Source organism: Colius striatus, chromosome 2 (genome assembly GCF_028858725.1).
Source record: "Colius striatus isolate bColStr4 chromosome 2, bColStr4.1.hap1, whole genome shotgun sequence".
Taxonomy (NCBI): Eukaryota; Metazoa; Chordata; class Aves; order Coliiformes; family Coliidae; genus Colius; species Colius striatus.
Window position 1 is genome coordinate 106,285,003 of NC_084760.1, and position 19,945 is coordinate 106,304,947.

Sequence of the window (19,945 nt, forward strand, 5' to 3'; positions counted from 1 at the left end):
TTCCTGGATAACCTGTTCCAGTATTTGACCACTCTTGTGTCAAAAAATTTTACTCAATATCTAGTTGGAATTTGCCATAGTCCAACTTGTGTGTCCTCTTGTCTTTTGGACTGTTACTGAACACCTACAAAAATAGACTAGCTCTGTATTTTCTATATTCTCTGATCAGATGATTGTAAATAGCAAAAAGTCTCCCTGAGTGTTTTTTTCTTACACCTGAGCCTGTCCTTATATATTCTGACCACCTGAAGGCCTCTGATCCTGTTTCTTGTACTGGAAGACTCAAAAAGGAGTAAGAGTAACAGGAAATCTCACATTGATATTCCTGATTTGGGGCCCTTTCTTTAAGCATAGAGATTATAATATGGTCAAGTACTTGTATTTCTCTGTAGTTAGAAATTATGTCTCTTGAAAAAAATAGAGCTGGAGCTGTTTTAGCTATCAGTTGTAATAAAACTTGAAACTCCAGAAAGAGATATGAAAAAGGAGTCTTATAGTGCAGTATTTGAGAGGGCAGAGATCAAAGAGTTTACCTGAGAATGTCATCATGCATATTTTGCATGCCCATGGGTACTATTGCACAAGAACAGTTGTATAGACACGTTTAAAACTGAAGACTGAGAAGCTCTTGTTGCTCAGTACATACTCAAACATTTGGCAGGAAAATGAGTCTTGAGAAATAATACTGTGAGTGAGGCCAGTTAGTTATGAAATATGACTGATTAGCAAATGGAGCTAACATCTACTAAGCAAACCTGCTGAAACAATGGCAGTCCCTGGGGGAAAGTGTGGAGGTAAAGTCAGGGGGAATTAAAATATTTATGTGTGCTCCACATGTTCTGCCGCTCTTCCATGTCAAAAAGATGATTTTTTTTTTTTTTTTTTTTTTGATGAATCCTGATATCTGGAAGATGTTTATTCCACATAGATTTCTATATTACTAGCTTTCAGACTGGTCTGCATAGTTCAACAGAGGCACAGCTGTCTTTTAGGTGATCTGAAGAACTGTGTTATACTAATGGTACTTCATTGGTTTAAAGATTTACTCTTTTATAAGGTTAGTGCACTGGGATGTGTGCCAGTTAGCCCGAAATCACCCCAGGTACAGTTAAACTAAATAAAGAATTTACAAGTGTGAAATATAAGTGTCATAGTTACAAATTTGTAATGGTAAATAAGTGGCTTCTTCATGCTGTCCTCTACACAGGACACTCATGTGGTCTTCCTGGACTTTAGTAAGGCCTTCATCACAGTCTTCCACTGCATCCTTCTGGAGAAACTGGCCGCCCATGGCTTGGATGAATGTACTCTGAGATAGGTGGAAAGCTGACTGAATGGCCGGGTCCAGAGAGTTGTGGTGAATGGAGTTAAATCCAGCTGTTGGCTGGTCACCAGTGGTGTTCCCCAGGACTCAATGCTTGTTTAACATCTTTATCAATGATCTGGAGGAGCGGATGGAGTACACTCTCAGTAAGTTTGCTGATGACACCAAACTGGGAGGATGTGTAGACCTGCTTGAGGACAGGAAGGCTTTTCAGAGGGGCCGGGACAGGCTGAATAGATGGGCTGAGGCCAATTGTATGAGATTCAACAAAGCCATGTAATGTTACGGGCTTGGGGCAGAGTGGAAGGCTGGAAGGCTGCCTGGCAGAAAAAAAACTGGGCGTATTGAGTGATAGCTGACTGAATCTGAGCCAGCAGTGTGCCCAAGAAGGCCAATGGCGTCCTGGCTCGTATTAGAAATAGTGTGGCCAGTAGGACCAGGGAAGTGATTGTCCACCCGTACTCTGTGCTGATGAGGTTGCACCTCAGATACTGTGGCCAGTTCTGTGCCACTCACTATAAAATGGATATAGATAGAAGTGCTAGAGTGTATCCTGGTGAAGGATCTGGAGAGCAAATCTTATGAAGAACAGCTGAGGGAGCTAGGGATGTTCAACCTGGAGAAGAGGAGGCTGGGAGGAGACATGATCACTCTCTACAACTGCCTCAAGGGAAGCTGTAATGAGGCAGGGCTCAGCCTCTTCTCTACAGTAAGGAATGACAGAACATGATGAAACAGACTCAGGTTGCACCAGGGGAGGTTTAGATTGGACATTAGGAAGAACTTTTTTACCAAGAAGGTTTTGCAGCATTGGAACGGACTGTCTGGGGAGATGGTGGAGTCTCTTGTCCCTGGAGATATTTGGAAGATACAAGAAGATGAGATGCGGAGGGATATTGTTTAGTTTAGTGATCAACTTGACAGTGTGAGGTGACTAGACTCGATGATCTTAAAGGTCTCTTCCAACTGTAATGATTATATGATTCTAGTTAAGGCACATGCTTAACCATGACTAAAAGGTCAGTTCTTGTGTAAACCTTATGCTGTGAGGTTGGAGAAGCAGGTTTGCTTTGTAAGCAATCTTTTCTAGATGTTTCCTAAGAGTTTGTTGAGATACAAATCTCTCCCCTTACTCTCACTATTCTCATATCTCTTTTCCAAAATATCCTGTTCCTAGATTTAAGGAGCTTGTTTCGGCCTTTGTTTCCTCAGTCTGTCCTCTGGCAACGGGAAGTAAATTGTACAACAATTGTCTTATCTGGCTGGGCAATGCTGAAATTTTGTGCTCAGCTTTTGTGCCTCAAATCTCATAAATGAAACTTGTCAATTTTGTTAATATCACCATACAAATGATATTAGGCATGTGGCTCATTGCAGACATTTTTTTTTCGAATCCCAGACATGGCAGTATTTGATAATTTTGAAGATGCCTTACCTTTAACCCAACCTCAATAAGTACAAAGCTGTCTTCTGAAGACTTTCAAAGTTTTCTTGCTAGGCTGCTACTTTTCTACTAGTGAATATCTTTTTTCACAAGTGGTTAACAATTTGTGTAGGAAACCTGTGAATTATCTTTTTTCTTCTCTTGTTCTGCTTCCATGAAAATATCTGATAACTCTTTGAAACATCAGTATTTGCTAATATTTTTTGAATTTCTCCAGAGTACTCAGGTATTTTGGCCCATTTTATCTATGTAGTAAGTCATTTATTCTGTGTCCATTGGGCACAATTATTTAGTCTTATCCTCTCCTATCTTTCTTAGGTACAAAGAACTGAAGAAATGTCTTGTATTCCTTTAGGAAAAGTCAGATTGTGCCTCATTTTGGTGTCAGGAAACTCAGCCTCTACATCTGATAACTGAAATTCAGTATTATAACCGACACAATGATCTACAGTAGTCTAGATGGTAGCATGTAATTCACTCTTTTTGGGTAGTTTTGTGCCCAGTCTAGTTGGGTCTATGATCCAAGAGAGGAAAAAGCAGGCTCAGTCAGGATAGAACTTTTAGAAATCCTAACTCTTGAAAAATCATGGATGGAGTTTCAGAGGAAAAAAGGCAGTTTTGTGACACACAGTTTCAGCTTCCTGCCAAAGTTCCTGCTCCAAAACTCTCATTTGCTATAGCAAAAAGGGCTTCTTGTTTCAAAAAAGGGTTTGTAGAAAACTTTAAAAAGGGGAATGAAAAAAAAATTTCCAGTTGACTCAAATACTTCCAGATTGTTTTGTCTGAGCTCATCACTGACATGTAAAATTTCCACCTGAGTGGATAAAATCTGATGGTAACATAAATAGCTGTAAACAAAATATTTAAATTTAAAGAATCAGAACACTTTACCAAAAAGTTATGCTGACATCCAGGCCTAATTTTTCTCTTGATTATACAGATAATGTTAAATTATGTAATAAATCTTTTCACACAAATTATAGGTGAAACTGAAGATATATTTAAATGTTTTAAATTGATAAACATACATGTGGAAGAATTGTATTCCACAGTTCACTGCTTGGAATAAGAACTAGTTAACAAATGTTCTCAAATTCTCTACTTACATTTGAGATGTGAAAGCAGAAGCTCTCTGTTTAACAACCTAAACAATAAATTTAGAATTAAAAATCTTGGCTCCAACCTTTCAGTGCCACAACTGGTTTTGGTAAATTATTCAGAAGGAGGGGAAAAAAAAAGGAGATATACATCTTCATATCAACTTATAAAAGTTTAAATGTTAAAAACATCCAAAGTTTTTAAAGTTTTTAAGTGAAGCACTTATCTGCACTAAGAGCCTAAGGAATTTTTAAGCATATCCTTTCTTTGCCTACTGGTATCAAGGGCTTATTTTTTTTTTTTCTAGAGAAGATTTATAAAGCAGTGGGGTAGATGGTGCTGTTCTCCAGCTGTCTATCTTGAGGAGTTTCCTCACTGGACTGAACACAACATAATTTCTCTGTAATGTTACAGTGGAATCTTGGAAAAACATAATGTTCCTCCTGTTATGTGCAATAGATTCTTCTTTAATTGCAGCGGCTAAAAAAAGCTCCTATCTTTATAGCTGTGGAACCAAAGCGACGAAGTTTATAGTCTTTCACTGTCAGCAGGTTTATGGAAAATTTATAGTATGTGTTCTAAGTTTACCTTTTCTTTTTCTTTCTTTCTTTTTTTTTTTTTTTTGAATGCTTGCTAAAACTAGTGTAGAAAAAAAGACCATTATAGGATTAGGAGTTTTTATATCTTTAAATATTCCCATAATTTGAATTAGTCTTTGTGTAGTGTTTTTACTTTCTTCTCCTTTTACCTCAATCTCCTATTTTATCTTGTCCAGAATCAAGAACCTGTTTAGGCTGTTTCTTCTTCTTTTCTTTTCTTTTCCTTTCCTTTTTTTTTTTTTTTCCCTCCCAATACATCAAACTTGTTTTGTTACCATTCCCTGACTTGCTTTCAGGACTTCTAGTGAACAGAAAACTGTCGATAGCACTGGAAATCCTCAAACCTTCTTTTGTTTATTTAGATAACTTACAGTAATATTTTATATATTTTTCATTGTCTATCCCTTCCTTTTTCTCTTTCTGGGTCCGTTTTGCTGGTGTCACATTATCTGCAACCAGTGGAAGGAGGTTGCTTTTCTGTTTTATTTATTTATTTTTTAAAGATCCGTCCCAGTTTTGAAATATGTTCATGTTGTCTGTTACATTAAGTAGCCTGTATTTGATTCAGTAACCTCTTGTTTGTAGCTGCTAAGGGTGGTGAACTGATGCACTATGCATGACTCTGCTAGCTTAATCTGATCACTCTACTCATTTGTCAACAAAAAGAAAAAAAAAAGAAAAAGAAAAAAGAAATGTAGAAACTAGAAGCAAACTGTTCACCAATGAATAAAAATGAGCAGAATTTGCCTTCAGAAATATATCTAAACATTCTTCATCTGTAAATGATGCTAAATTAGCCACAGAAATGTAATTTTATTTTAATATTAAACATTTTATATTTTATCAGTGTGACTTAGAGTAAATTCCTCAGTCTGGAAAATCTGAGTTGAGCACTGGAACTTTGGCATATCTAGAAAAGGAAAACAGAATCGTCAATATTTTAAAAAGGGATACATAGGATTTAATGAGTCACTTCCATTCATTTAATCAGTTAACTTCTCATTTCCACAAGAAGGAAAGTGTCTGAATCCTCACTGTTTCAAAAAGTCATCTCTTGACTTAGTCTCATTAAAAGTCACTGTGTACAAAGAAGCAATTTCTGCTTCGACTTTCCTTGGCAATGTCTGTAGTGCTCCTCAGTCACAGTGGACTGTCCCCTCCTGTTTCTTCAGTATTAATTGCTATATTCTCGCCTTTCTGCTTCTTGTTTTAACATGGGTACTTGCTGTGTATGCATAAATCTGGATGGATCAAAGACCACATTAATTTTATTTATATGTTCTCAAACTTCAAATATATAGCAAAAAACCCAATCTGTACCGGTTACAAATTTAGCAAGTCATCAGATCCGGACTAGTTTCCGTCTATATTTTATGGATGTTTAAGGAGGATTAGAATACATGAGTTTCTTCTCTAGTATGTGCTTGGTAATTCCAAAACAGTATTAGGCCTTCATTAAAGTGAGAGAAATACATAGGGCAGCATGGTTGCAGTTTGAATATCTATTAGTGGAAAAGTTAGCAAATCTGAAAAGGTAGATTTACCATTGATTAAGTGTTTTTTGAACACTTGTGCTTAGTAGTAGAAATGAAGATGCCAATTCATGTTTTTGTTTACTCTGTTGTTGCTACATGTGAATTCTCAAAAAATATCAAGTAAATAAGGCAAGCTTTTCTGTATGAGATCTGCATATTTTTAAAGGCATACATTAAGTGGGATTTAGTGAAATCAAATTTTTGCATAGGCTTCATGTTCACTGGTAAAAACTACCAAAAGTTATTGCTATATCCTGTACACATTCTCATATTGTGCTCATAACATGTAAAACCTGACATCTAATAAATCTGAGTGATTAAAATGAGTGTTGGAGTAAGTCTCAGAGTAAGCACAAAAAACAGGTTTTTGAAATCCAGGTCTTATTTTCCTGGGAGATGAACCCATGGTCTGACACATCTAATGTCATCTCTAAAGCAGGGTGAATTTGGAAGCATGTGTTCAATTTGGAGCAAGCAGGATAGTCATCACCATGCAGGACAAGAAAAAGTAACCTCTTCAGATAATCTGCTTCATTACATGGCTTTTTTGTATCTAAAAATCCTACATATAGTATGCAGAATGTATATATAGGTTATTTTTTTAATCCAGTATACACAAACCAAAAATTCAACTTCTTCATGACTAACCACTCACATCACCTTGCCCTTTCCTGCTCTCTTGCTCTTCTTCTACAGAAAAAGTAAACCAAACATTACAGGATGCTATCACAGGGATTCCCAGCTGGTCCCTACGATCTTGTCGGTAGCACTCATATTTTCTTCTGAGATGTGCACCAGTCTGTGCGTTGCAGGGATTCTGCAGCTATCTATTGCTGAACCCTTTTATGGGGCAGGACTGTAACTTTCCAGACTGTCTTCTGGAAAGCTGCTCATAGGGTCCCTAGTTTAAATGATATGGAGCAGAAGTGATGGTACTTTTACTTAGCCCTACTACGTGTTTTGATGCTCTTTGAATATGGTGGAAATTTAAAGTGTTTGTCCCCTTGAAAACACACAACCCTTCCAAAATTGTTAATGAGGGTTTTAAAATCTGCATGCAAGGAGCACTGAGGTTGCACAGGACACAATGAGAAGTCATCACTTTGTGTACACACTTATATCTTCCATCTTCTGCGTAGCTGTTATGCTGGAACATAATATAGTAATTAATACAGTAATTGTATCATAGCCTACATTTTGGATAATGCTTTAAATACAAATCTGAAGTCCCTTTTGTAGCACATTATGGAAGTGAATATTTCTTCTGGCCAGCCAATTCATAATTCTCAGATGATGCAGTTCAGTATGAGTTAATACTTTCTCTATGTATTACCAAAGCATAAAATGAAATCTATAAGAGTGACTGACCTTAAACTTGTAACTGCTGTTCATTTCAGTCTGTGCAGCCCAGCAGATTGGCTGCTGAGAGCTATGCTTGCTTGCTTGCTGTTTTGTGAGTCTCTGCAGATGCACATTCACCCATTCCATGCGAACATGCACACACTCTCTATATTTTCTCTCACATTGTCTGGCATATTTTCAGAATAACTCTTCGAAGATTTTCGTAACTGCTGGGTATGATCATCTGATTATTATTTTTTTAACTAGGAACATGTTTAGTCCAGTGCTATTTAAACAAGCTTATCTCTTTGATCAAAGTCTACAATCTGAAATTTGAACAGGGTAGAGAGGGTGGCTGGGTGAGTGAGGAAATCTATCAAGTACATATTTATGTGTATGCTGCTGTCTTAGCTGTGTGCCTGTGAAGGTTACAAATGTATATTACTTCAGAGTAATCTTGCAAATACAAATAGCTTTGACTGTTTTGGTAGCTTTTCTGAAAATCATGTAGTATTGTTGCTAAAATAAAACCATTTTTAGTAAAATTTCTTGAAGATACTAGTGACTTGTCTAATTTTTTGAAGATTGGGATGAACGACTCTGTAGTTGTTTAAGTATAGCATAGACTTTGCTAGTATTCAGAGTATACTAGCTGGAGCCCATATATTAACGTGTTTGGGACTGTCGTTAATCTATTTCACTTACTGAACCACAGACCACAGCAATAAAGCTAGAGAGCTTGAAACAGTTTTTGGAGGTTTTCATTTAGCTGGTTCAGGAGAACTAGTTTGTGCAAAGTTAAAATTATATGGAATGAGATTGCAAAATGAAGCATGCATGCCACACCTTTTCATTATGTTCTCTCTCTTCTTCTCTCCCCCCTCCGCTCCCCCAAATATAACTTTGAGAGGCATTTCAGTTTATTTTAAAGCCAATCCCATTTTATTATTTTAGTTGATTTTCTAGTCTGATTTCAAAACTCAAGTTTGCTGAGCTTTTGGTCACACATCTAGGAAAAAGAATTTCCTATGTACAATTCATGTATCATGCAATCAAATGATTTTCTTCTAAATTTTGGGATATTTCTATGGCAAAGTCTGAGTGATGCTTTACTTCATCATTTTACAACCTAAAAAGAAGCAGAGAGAAATTTCTGACAAATCTAAAGCTTTTTACCACTTTAAAATTTTATTATTAGACTCAAATATCTTCAAGTTGCTATTACTAGTGAGGGTATATTACCAACATTTTCTTCTAATAGATATCATACACTTTTTAATTTTATTAGTTGGTTTATTGACTGAGACTTGTTAAACACACACACAAACACATACCCTCACACACACACATTTTGCTTTGCCTTATCTCAGTTACAGCATAGTCCTACCCAGGGTCATCACAATGTACACATTACATATTTCTAGCAAACATGAAAATGAATCAAACAGGAGGACAGATAAGCACAGATAGATTGGAGCCTGCTGGGGAAATTAAAGGCAATTATCTGCCTGACCACTGGACTACTCTTCCTGGTGGATTTAAGTGTCCTTTCCCGTTAGTTGCTGCGGAGCAAGCCTGAAGTATAAAATTAAACAGCTAGTAAGAATGAAGTAACCTTAAGAAGGAACAATTATTTGGCATAGCTCCAAAACTAATTGTTTCTGAAGTGATGTTTAAACCAGCGTCGGGCATAAGGCAAGAGTTCCTGGCTCACAGCCAGTACCTTGTAATACATATTAGTGCAGATGAGGAGTTCCTAAAAGTTAGAGAGAGGGGGAGGGAGAGAGAGAGAGAGAATGTGCATTTTCAGTGCTCACTCTGGATTTGTTTGTATCCTCCTCCTTGCAGAAATTAGATGAATACCTGTGCAGTGCTGCTTTATTATGATTTCTGCTGAGCCTCAGAATAGGTTCTGGTATTTTTTTTAGGTGGACTGCCAGCTGCTGATCTCGCTGTTGACAGTAAAAGCAGATATGTTCCTTGCTCACTGCCATTAGCACTGACCATGACCCTTCACACTAAAACCTCTGGAGTTACCCTGCTGCACCAGATTCAAGGCACTGAACTGGAGACACTGAGCAGACCTCAGCTGAAGATTCCCCTGGAAAGATCACTCAGCGACATGTACGTGGAGAGCAACAAGACAGGAGTTTTTAACTACCCAGAAGGAACCACTTATGATTTTGGTACTACGGCTCCAGTGTACAGCTCTACTACTCTCAGTTATGCCCCTACTTCTGAATCTTTTGGGTCCAGCAGTCTGGCAGGATTTCACTCACTGAACAATGTCCCACCAAACCCAGTGGTGTTCTTGCAAACGGCGCCCCAACTCTCACCCTTCATCCATCATCACAGCCAACAGGTACCCTATTATCTTGAAAACGAACAAGGCAACTTTGGGATGAGGGAAGCTGCTCCTCCAGCCTTCTACAGGTAAATGCTACAGATAATTTTTCTTCCTTCTTTAAGCAGATGAACTGAGAAAATTAGAATGTGGAAATGTGTATGCCTTAAATTATTTTTTGTGAGTGCAAAGGACCATTTAATTGAATCATACACGGTATCTACACCATAAAAAACGGTGTCGAAGAATACAAAAACGGATTTCACAGCTTACTGTGGCCATAAGTTGTATATTTGAAAACTGTACATAAATGAGAAATGAATTGGATAATGAGTACAAATATTTCCTAAGAAAACATGAAATCATAATTGATTAAAAATGCAAATGATCTCCCTGTTGTAATATATTGGAATTACTGTTTAAAGTATACTAAGAAAACTTTCACCATCACACATTTCTGGGTATGAGTGATTGTTTGTTCAGCTCTTAGGTAGTAGTAAGAGTATTTTTCTTCTCTGTCTTCCTTTACAGTGTGAGAAGTGGCATATATAGGAAGTAGTTCAGAAACACAATATCCTTCCTAATCAAATTGTTAGTTGACTCAGTGACAGTATTTCGGTCAGTAATCACATCCATGAGCTATTAAAACAGCTGTGTACATATTAACCTGAATTTTTCTTTGGAGAGTGATGTGTATATTAATCCTAAATCTATCATGTTGCATTTGAAAAGATAAGATTTTTTTGGCTTTTTGTATATTTTGTCCCTAAATAGAAGGTAGAGGTTTTGTTTTTTATAAATCTAGATTATAAAGATAAAAGTATCTTTAAAGAAGGGGAATAATTTTCCTTGGTTTAAAAATGTATTGTCATTTGTGAAAGCATTTATGTAGTTTTTGAAGTAAGTGATAGAAAGTGATAGAACTGTAGCTTCCAAGAAAATATAATCATACACACCAATATGAAGTTTGTGTAGTGTTAATAGCATCATTTTACATCAGCTTGTTATAGAAGGCTTTGGCAATCAAAGCAAACAGATAGATGTGTGTTTGTTTATTTTTTTTCTCCTAAACTCTCTGTGTCTGTTTGAGAGATACAGGTGAGGAGTTTGCTAGAAGTGACACTGGAAAAAATAAAAGCAAGTTATTTTTTCCATGTTGAAGGCCAGACTGACAGACTTATTTACACAATATGACATGTTACTGTGAACTGCAGTATTCTTAAAGACAGTTTAATTCAGCCTGATTAAGAATTTGGTAGCAGAATCTGTTTCCAAGAAATCAGACAATGATTGCACTTTTAGCAAGAGATTTTAGCAAGAGGCTTTCAGGGAGCAGACAGAATAAAGACTGGTGAAATGATAGATAACGATTATGTCAGACAGTCCAACACAGTGATTAGTTAGATTAATTGATTCAAAGAAAATTCATTTTAGAGTAATCAGATACTGTAGCTGAGAAGAATGAATACATGTTAGAGCAAAAAGATCTTTAATGATTACTAGTGACTTGAGAGTGAAACTGCACTTTGCACTAAAGTGGTTTTTTACATAAAAGTCCAGTGCAAACATATTGTGAAAAGTGTGTAAATGACCTTAGATATGTAAACAGTGGAGTAGTGAGTTGTGAAGCAGAAATACACAGGCAGAAAATGTACTACAGATGGGATGCTTCAGGAGAAATTAAAACCAAGAATCACCTGGAAATAGAACTATGGGAATAATATTATTTTATTTTAAACAATGAATTGAGGTGAGACACTTCAAAATAAAATGAAGTCTTTTTTTAATTTAACTGTTGGAGTAAACACGTAAGGCAAGTGCCAGACTCCTCATTTCTTGACATTTTTGATCAAAGATGGATGTTTCCCTTGAACATGTATTTTAGTCATATGCAACTGATGAGGCTTAATGCATCAGTAATTATGTGAATTTATAATCTTGGATATGCAACGGGTTTATCTGCATATAGTGTTATATTATTGAACCCTTCCAGCCATAATTCTGTAAAGCACATTTTCTGTGGTAATTAGAAATCTGCATTAAACTGCTTACTGTGATTATCCTTTGTCAACAGGCATAGTACTATTGGAAATTAAATTGATGAAAGCTTTGCTTTTTTTTCCTTTTCATTTTTGCATGACTGTATTTACAAAGTAATCACTCTTACAACATTAAATATTAGGTCTTCTTGTCTTTTGGCACAAATCCAGTTATCAATAGTCTGTTAAAAACAATTAAAATAGGTTTTCAGTGTCTGGGAAATGTTTAAATATCTAATCATAATGTTTAAGAACTATTTCTCAAAAAAAATATTACAATGCATGAATTTCTAATTTGCTTTATTAATTGGGCTAAATTCATTATTTTTAATTGAGTTATGGGAGAAAAGAGAGTACGGGGCAGTATAATCTGGAATGAATAAATTTATGCTAGAGACTGGAAGATATTTAACTAACAAATGGTGAGTTTTTGGAACAGTGTACCAGTAGGAATGGTAAAGGCAAAAATTCTCAAACCAAAAGCCTTTAACAAAATTTAAGATTACTTATGATCAGTTTATTATATGGCTGCCTGCTTCCATAATATGTGATGTAATCTAAGACCCAGAAAGATCCCTTTACAAAGCTCGTTTACTTTTCACTGTAACAGAATTTTTCTGTTTGGCTTGTAAGGCAGAAATATTTGCATTGCATCATTCTGTTATACTCTGGCTTTGACATTCAAATGATACATTCAAGTGATACAAGTGGCTAGGACAATAAATAATCACTGTGTGTTGGGACTGAAATTATTTTCTGTTAATAGTTGGATAAGATGTTGAAAATCTTTAGTCAAATAACTCAAAACTTTCTGTGATAAAGAAAAATTTTAACATAATTTGATTTTGTTAATAAGTATTCAAAAATGTGGTGACTATAGATATGAGCAGCTACATCTGTATTAATTCTGAGTTGTATTTTATTTCTTTCAAATAGGGTTTCATCTTCCAAAAGTGTTTGTCAACTACTACAAGATAGTGACAGGCATCTATATCTAGCAGAAGAACATAATAATACATAAAGAAAAGAAAGATTTTGTAAAGAAGACAAAAAAAAACACCCCAATTTTCTTCCCGGGGTCTCTAAATCATGGAGCATGAGATTTTGAGAAAAAAGGAAAGGGCTTAATTAATCCAAATTGTACTGTCTTAAACTTGACCCCTTTTATGTCTGACCTTGTGGCTGTTTCACAGGGAGCCAAACTAAAATACCTTTCCCTTATCTTAAAATGTCCGTATCTTACAGTAAAAGGGTGAAAGCACTAGCTTTGGTTTTAATTCTCTTCAGATCTCACATATTTTATTTTCTCTATCATTTTTATAGTAGTTTTTTTTTAATTAAATGCTGACTAGTAGTTTATTATTACAGTAAAACTTGTGGATATTGCAGTAAGCTAATTGAAATATTTATTTTCTTTTTAACTATTTACTTTTGAGTTTTCTTAATTTCTGGTAATTTCCTTGTGCTTTTTGTTAGGTTTTTGTTCATTCAGGGAAAAACCAATAAGCCTTTCACTATCTAATTTACCTCAGTAAATTCCTACAAGCAACAGCAAAGATGAATCCTTCTTGTTCTGCCAGTATGTGCTGTTCCTGTGTCATTCCAGTGAATTTGCACTTCTTAGACCTCAAGATCGTGTCTATATTTCAAGCTCTGTCACCTGAGTTTCTTGCTTCTTCCACATCTTGCCAAAACCCATGTAAAAATGGACTGCACCTACCGGCTACCTGCTGAGGGAGTTCTCTGTCAGTTTGTAGGGAGTGACAGAGGCAGGGCAAATCAATTTACAAATAGAAATACCTGATGAAAAATCATTCATTGCTTCTTTACTTTTAATAGCTAGTTTGTCAGTGTCTTCTAGTACCTCAGGTTCTAGGTTTAGATTAATATAACAAAGTCTTTATTTAGTTTTTGTCCCAATTGTCACACTGAAATTGTCTCCAAATAATTTTAAACCTGCTGTTCCAATCAGTATGGTTACTGCTTTAATTTGTAATGCTTCCTAAACTGAAGAACAATTACAATTTTAGGTTGATTCCTCTTCTGCTACAATCCATAAATTCACCAGTCTGAAAAACAGTTGCTCAACTGTTTTTTTCTCAAAATTTTTTAACCTCATCTGATTCATCGTGAATCTTTCTAGTGTTCATGTTGACTTCTAAACAAAAAGGATTTTTCTAAATTCTAAAATTAAAAAAAGGTTACAAAGAATGAAAACCTCAAAGATAATTTTCTGTAATGTGAAGGAGTGCTATGCCATCTAATGTGGGGTTTTGGTGGTTGCATTTTTTGATTGTTGTTGATTTTGTTTGTTTATTTTTCTCTACAACATCAATCTCTATAGCAGTTTGAGTGTTCAGGCAAGTTTCTTGAACACTTGTAGTGTCCTTGTTTTCAGAAATTGCATTGAAATCTCTGACAAGTTAACATCAATGGATGAATGTAATGAAAGAGGCAGGAAAACATGGAGTTATCCTATCTTGTGGAAAAGTTGTAAAGATAAACCTCTTAAATGCTCTGAGACACTCACCCATTACAAGTCTGAGGGACTTGTACAAACCTACTTTTCTGTTTCTTCAGGTCTTAGAGAATGTGCTGATGTGTTGTAAGTGTGCTTGCACCATAAAGTTACCAATCTATATTTTTGAAGACCACGTGTTCTGTGCCTCACTGATTATGTGAATAAGGCCAGGCAGCAGTTGAAAGGGGTGAAGGAGCTGTTATCTTCCTCACTATCTTCCTTTTTGCCTAGAGAAGGAGATGGATCTCACCTGCTCACTCTGAGTTTCCTTTCCAAAGTTTTCTCCTTATTGAAGAAAACTTTGTTTACTTCTTTGGCAGATGTTTTTTTTTTTTTTTTAATGCATAAACCACAGACCCAGGAAGTGCTTCATGTATCAAATCCTTTCCATGTGTATTAAAAACTTTTGGCTGAAACCCACGATTGTTCAGGCAACCCGTGGGATTGGGATTCATCTGATTAAATGTAGACAGCTAGGTCTTTATTCAGTTTATTCTCTCCTTAGACATCTGGTGCCATTTGAAAAGCCATAAGGTCAAATGAGTCTGGCTGCACCAATATGCCTTTTTGGAGTAAGAGGGGGGTGTCAGTGGGGGTCGTCACCCAGAACACCTCAAACATGCACATGGTGTGGACAACTGCATCAGTCCTCAACATGGACTTTCTTCTTAGTCTATGGAGATGCAGAGAGAAAGAGGCACTATAAACATGTCTATTTCTAAAGTACCTGACTAAAATAGACCACCTGCACTATGTTCCCTTTCTGCACTATAAAAGATGGCCATAGTGACTTTTTCTGATACAGATGTCTCCTGGATAAAGATGGATGCTCAATGATGTATCCCACCCACATGTCTCCTGTAAAGAGTCAAAGCAGTCACCATCTGAAATGTCCCTTCAGATAGACACTGCATTATACGTCTCTTGAGAGAAAGACAGGGAATTGACTCTGTGTCATTGGCCTTGATCACTCTTGCTCTGAGGCTATTGAAACAACAAACACTGCAGTTCATATCTGCTCTGATAGGGAGAGCATTAGTAGCTGGTACCAGTTCCTCCAGCAATTGCAAAGTAATCATCAAATGCCAGGATTTTTTATTAAACCAACAATAAAAGCTGACCAGAGCTAAGGCGTAGCTCCAAACAAACACAGAGAAGAGTCCTGAAACTGAAGTGCATCCACTTCTAACAAATTGAGGTCTTGGTAATTTTGGTAATTTAATATTGTTGACAATGAAACATTGAAACTAATCATGAGCTCCCTGGTCTGTCTGCAGGGAGTTTTCTGTTATCTACCCAGGCATCGGAACTAAGATTAGAATAGGGATACTGTCCTTCAACATTCTCATTTAAAGTGCTGTTTTCATTACATTCATTATGGGGGCTGTTTGTAAAACTTGCTGTACAGTGAGAAGTCACATTTGAGGTTGTAAACTCTTCCTGTGTATTTGAATGTCTTCTCCAGTGAACTGCAAAATGTCATAGTTTACCACAGCTCAGTGGGAACTCTGATCAATGTGACAATGGGCAAGGCAAGGTATTTCTGCTTTTCAGCCCGGTTGGGAGAGTTCTGATATCACTTGACTCAAAATTTCTTCTGGTGTAAGAATGTGAACGTGAGATACTTCTTCCCAGATGTAACCTCCCCATACTTACAGTGATACCTGTTAGAGACAAAATCATAAATCTGCAAGCTAATCTTCCTTGACAAGATATTGATAACAATATCAGATTTAGGATTGATCTGGACATTTCATTTCAACCTTTTACTAGGAAAAAGAAATATAGTCCTCAGAAACATAGAGCTTAAGTATGACTGCCCTAAACATAAGTCCTATTTGACAGATGTACATACCAATTGCAGTGGTCTTCCATACACTGCAGTGGTAGTCTTAAGTAATGACACATCTATATGAATAAGCAAAGGTGACTATCTTTTCCTCACTGCATGAAAGACATTAGTGAAAGTAAAATGTCATAGTAAAGGTTGAAAAGTAGAAGTAACTAAGAGGACTTCTTAAACAAGCAGTTGGTGACTGTTAACAGCTGTGCATGTAACTGCTTCATGTCCAGCGTGTGGACTTTCTGTTCAAGTGTGCAGTCCATCTCAAATCAGCCAACATGAGATGAATATGTTGCACTCTGTTTCCCTGTTCTGCTGTCTCACAACGTTGCCAACTGTCAAAACCTACCTCTCCAGGACATAGTCATCAGCATCTGTGCAGAGTAACGAATGCTACAAGGGAGAGCCTTCCTTCCCTTTTCAGGATAATACACTGGTGAGCATCTAGGCAGCACTGGACTGTATTTAATGCCCATGCGTTTAACTTCCCATTCATAAGCTGTGTGAGTAAGCAGTGTAATTTTGTTCTTTATCATCATACCCAAATAAGGAAACTGTTTTTAACTGATTGTCTAGGGAAAAGATGTATTTCTCCTTTGAAGATTTTTTCAGTGTCTCATCAGTATGTAGTTCAAATGTCCAATTTGATTGCTACTTCCAGTTTTCTCTCCCTCTTGTTACTCGATACCATGCAGAAACACTGCTTTGATCACTGCAGTTTACATCAATCCTGATTTGTGCTGCTAACATGTTACTATGGAAAACTTTCTAGGATGTCACAAAGGGAGTGTCAAATCTAAGAAGAAAGGGAAATTTGCTCCAATACAGGAAAAGTATCAACTCACACTAAATAAAAATAGTTGGGAAGATGCTGTGCAGAAAGCAGCAGCAGCAGCAGATGTGGCATAAAGTTTAGGCCGTTAAATCTTAAATCATGGAATTGGGAAACTCATGCTATGCTTTCCAGATAGTCTCCATATAGCCCTGTTAAAATTGGAATGTATAATATCTACCATTTCCTAGTTCCCTTTTTCTTTTAATTTTCATTGCTTTAAATGGAATTCAGGTTTGTGAGACAAGATGTATTCATTCATAAATACATGAAAAATATTCCAGATTTTAGAAACTTTTTTATTCTTTAAGGTGGTCTATAAACAGATGGAAGCTTAGAAGCTGCTAACTCTAAAAAACATAATTTAATTTTAATATTGAAGATGAATACTATAAAATCTAGTCTTTGGCGAAACCAAAATGTCATGTAATACCTTCTCATCCGTTTTTTTAATTTATAAGGCTAGTAAATATTCTTAAAACTTTTTTTTTTTTTTGCTGAGCTATCTTGATCAAGCAGTATCTTGTTATTATTCAGTAACTTGTTTCAGATGATGCCTAAAGAAAATTAATTCAAATAAGTGTTCTCTACTTTGACTATTAGTTATGATTTGAACTTGACAGTAAGATCCGTGTTTCAAATTACATATCACAGAATCCTTGTATCCAGGAAACGGTAGTGATGGCAAAGAATACTATGGCTGACAGAGTGTGCCAGATCTAGACATCTTTGGAGAGCTAATATGTTGAAGAAGGAGCTTAGTCTATTTGATTCCATTCTACAGTAAACCGATACTGCTTCTTCACCCAAATCTTTAAACACAAGCAAGGAAAAATGTGTATGTTGCCAACATATAAGCCACTGTTACTTTGCAATACTTTTGTGTGGTTTGGATTATTTAGAATTAATGGATTGAAAAGTATTTATAGCTTTGTCTTGCCATGCTGCTGAAGGTATAATCTGAATTTTCATCTAAAAGGATATCAATAAGAGACAAAATATGCAAATCCTGGAAATGGTGATTCACAGAACATTAAATATCTGAGAGAATACTAATGAAATTCATGGAAAAAAGTGGTAAGATAGAAAACCATATAAAATAAGATAGCTTAAAGTTTTAATGACAACTGTGTCAGAACCAGTACAATTGCAAGAGGCATCTATTAAGAATAATTGTAAGACATATTGTGGCTTAAGGAGTCAAACATTGCAAAATCAGGTTGCACATTGATAAGTTACTATTACTATTTCTACTTGATCCAAGTAATAAAAAAACAAAGACAGAGGAAATAAATCTGATTCTGCAGAGAAGTTTTTAAACACCCCAGAGCAAAACTCCACTCCATATTTTCCCTGTTAGGTGATTCTCAGGTAATATTTTTTTTTTAACATTGACAAGAAAGGACTTAACTTTTTAAGTATTGTGAAAGGAAAATGTTGCATTACTCATGCAAAAAACCCCAACCCTTTTTCATTGGACAGCCTAGACACCTCTGTATTCTAAAAATAGCTCTGATATTTGGTAGTGTGGGAATGCTATCAGATCAGGGTTATTTTTGTTTGATTATTCCCAGAAAATCTACTTAAATTTAAGCTACAAACTTAGCATCTCACTATTCAGTGGGAATTTGTTTGCATTTGATAGTTAAATTATATGACATTTCATGTGTCATGCATGCTTCATCCTCTCAGTGAGTATATATTGACTTGATTGCGAAAGCAACCTTTTCTGACAGGTTGCTTCATTGCATAGCTGCGTGGCTTTCAAACTGTGTTTTCTCTGCAATTATTACCATGGGCTGAGTCAAGTTACAGAGAGACAAGAATCAGAGAGTAATGGAAGTTTGAAGAGACCTCTGGAGATTATCTGGTCAACATCCTGCTGAAACAGGGCTAACTTCAAAGCTAGGTCAGGTTGTTCAGGCCTTCATCCAGTTGAGTTTTGTAGATAACCAGGAATGAAGATTCTGTATTCACACATGACAATATGTTACAACACTGAACCACTCTTTTTGTGAAAAATGTTTTCCTAGTATAGAGTCACACTATTCTTTGTATAAAATTGTGTTAGATATCTCTCATCCTTTTATAGTGTGCCTCCGAGAGGAGTCTGTCTGTCTCCTTTAGTGTCTCCCATTATATGACTGACTACAACAATAAAATCCTGCCTTAACCTTCTCTTTGTAAGACTAAACAATTTCAGTTCTCTCAGCATCTCCTCATATGTCATTTGTTCAAGCTGAACATCTCATGCTGGGAGGGTTCTAACATCATCTGACCCCCAATATTTCTTCTTCTAGTGCAAGTCTATGAACATGTAAGGTGCTTCTTCCCACGTTTAACCTCCCATGTACTCAGTAGAAGACTGAGCTGAACATAAAGAGTGGAATTTAAAAGTGTTCAGGGACTGGGACTTGGACTGGGGGCAGGGGCTATAAACAGAGCTGAAACAGGGCAAGTGCATGTTGCAGAGCATGAGGAAGTAAAAAGACTGACAGGGAGAAACAGGAGATATGGGCCTGTAGAACAATCATCCTCCCAACAGATATATGCAACTCCTGCATTTTATTCCTGTGTATTACAGATTTAACCAAAAGGTAATGGATTAGCCTGGCTATTGGCTGTACAGCGCCGATCTCTGCTGTAGATACAAGCTACCATCCATAAGTCCTGAAACACCATTTGAAAGAAAGAGAGATCCTGTTTTGTGTGTTGCGATTGTTTGATTTCTTTAAAGACTTGTTTCTCATGCACATAGAGAAAATATGAAAAAAATACCCGACTAAGACTGTAACTTCAGCCTTCCCAAAGCTGAAACATACCGGACATAAATTAGTGAGTATTTGTCTTTCTCTCTCTCTGACTACTGTCTTTTCACATAACATGTGAAATGAGGATAATACTGCTTTACCACACAGGACCCCTATGAATAAACATTCATTGGTGACTGTGAAGTGACCAAATATTATAATGAAGAGTGCTAATGAAAATTGCATGTGAAAATCAATAAGACTGTTTTCAGAGC

The 19,945-nt window shown here is 36.3% G+C and overlaps 1 protein-coding gene across 1 annotated transcript in view; it reads left to right on the top strand.

Moving 5' to 3' along the window:
* Positions 1–9,277: 9,277 nt before the first annotated feature.
* The window catches only part of ESR1 (estrogen receptor 1), a 102,211-nt gene continuing 91,543 nt past the window's right edge, over positions 9,278–19,945 (top strand). Inside the window, exon 1 of the mRNA XM_061990319.1 lies at positions 9,278–9,774. Coding sequence (XP_061846303.1) covers positions 9,347–9,774 — 428 coding nt within the window. The 5' untranslated portion in view covers positions 9,278–9,346. The remainder of the gene's footprint in view (positions 9,775–19,945) is intronic.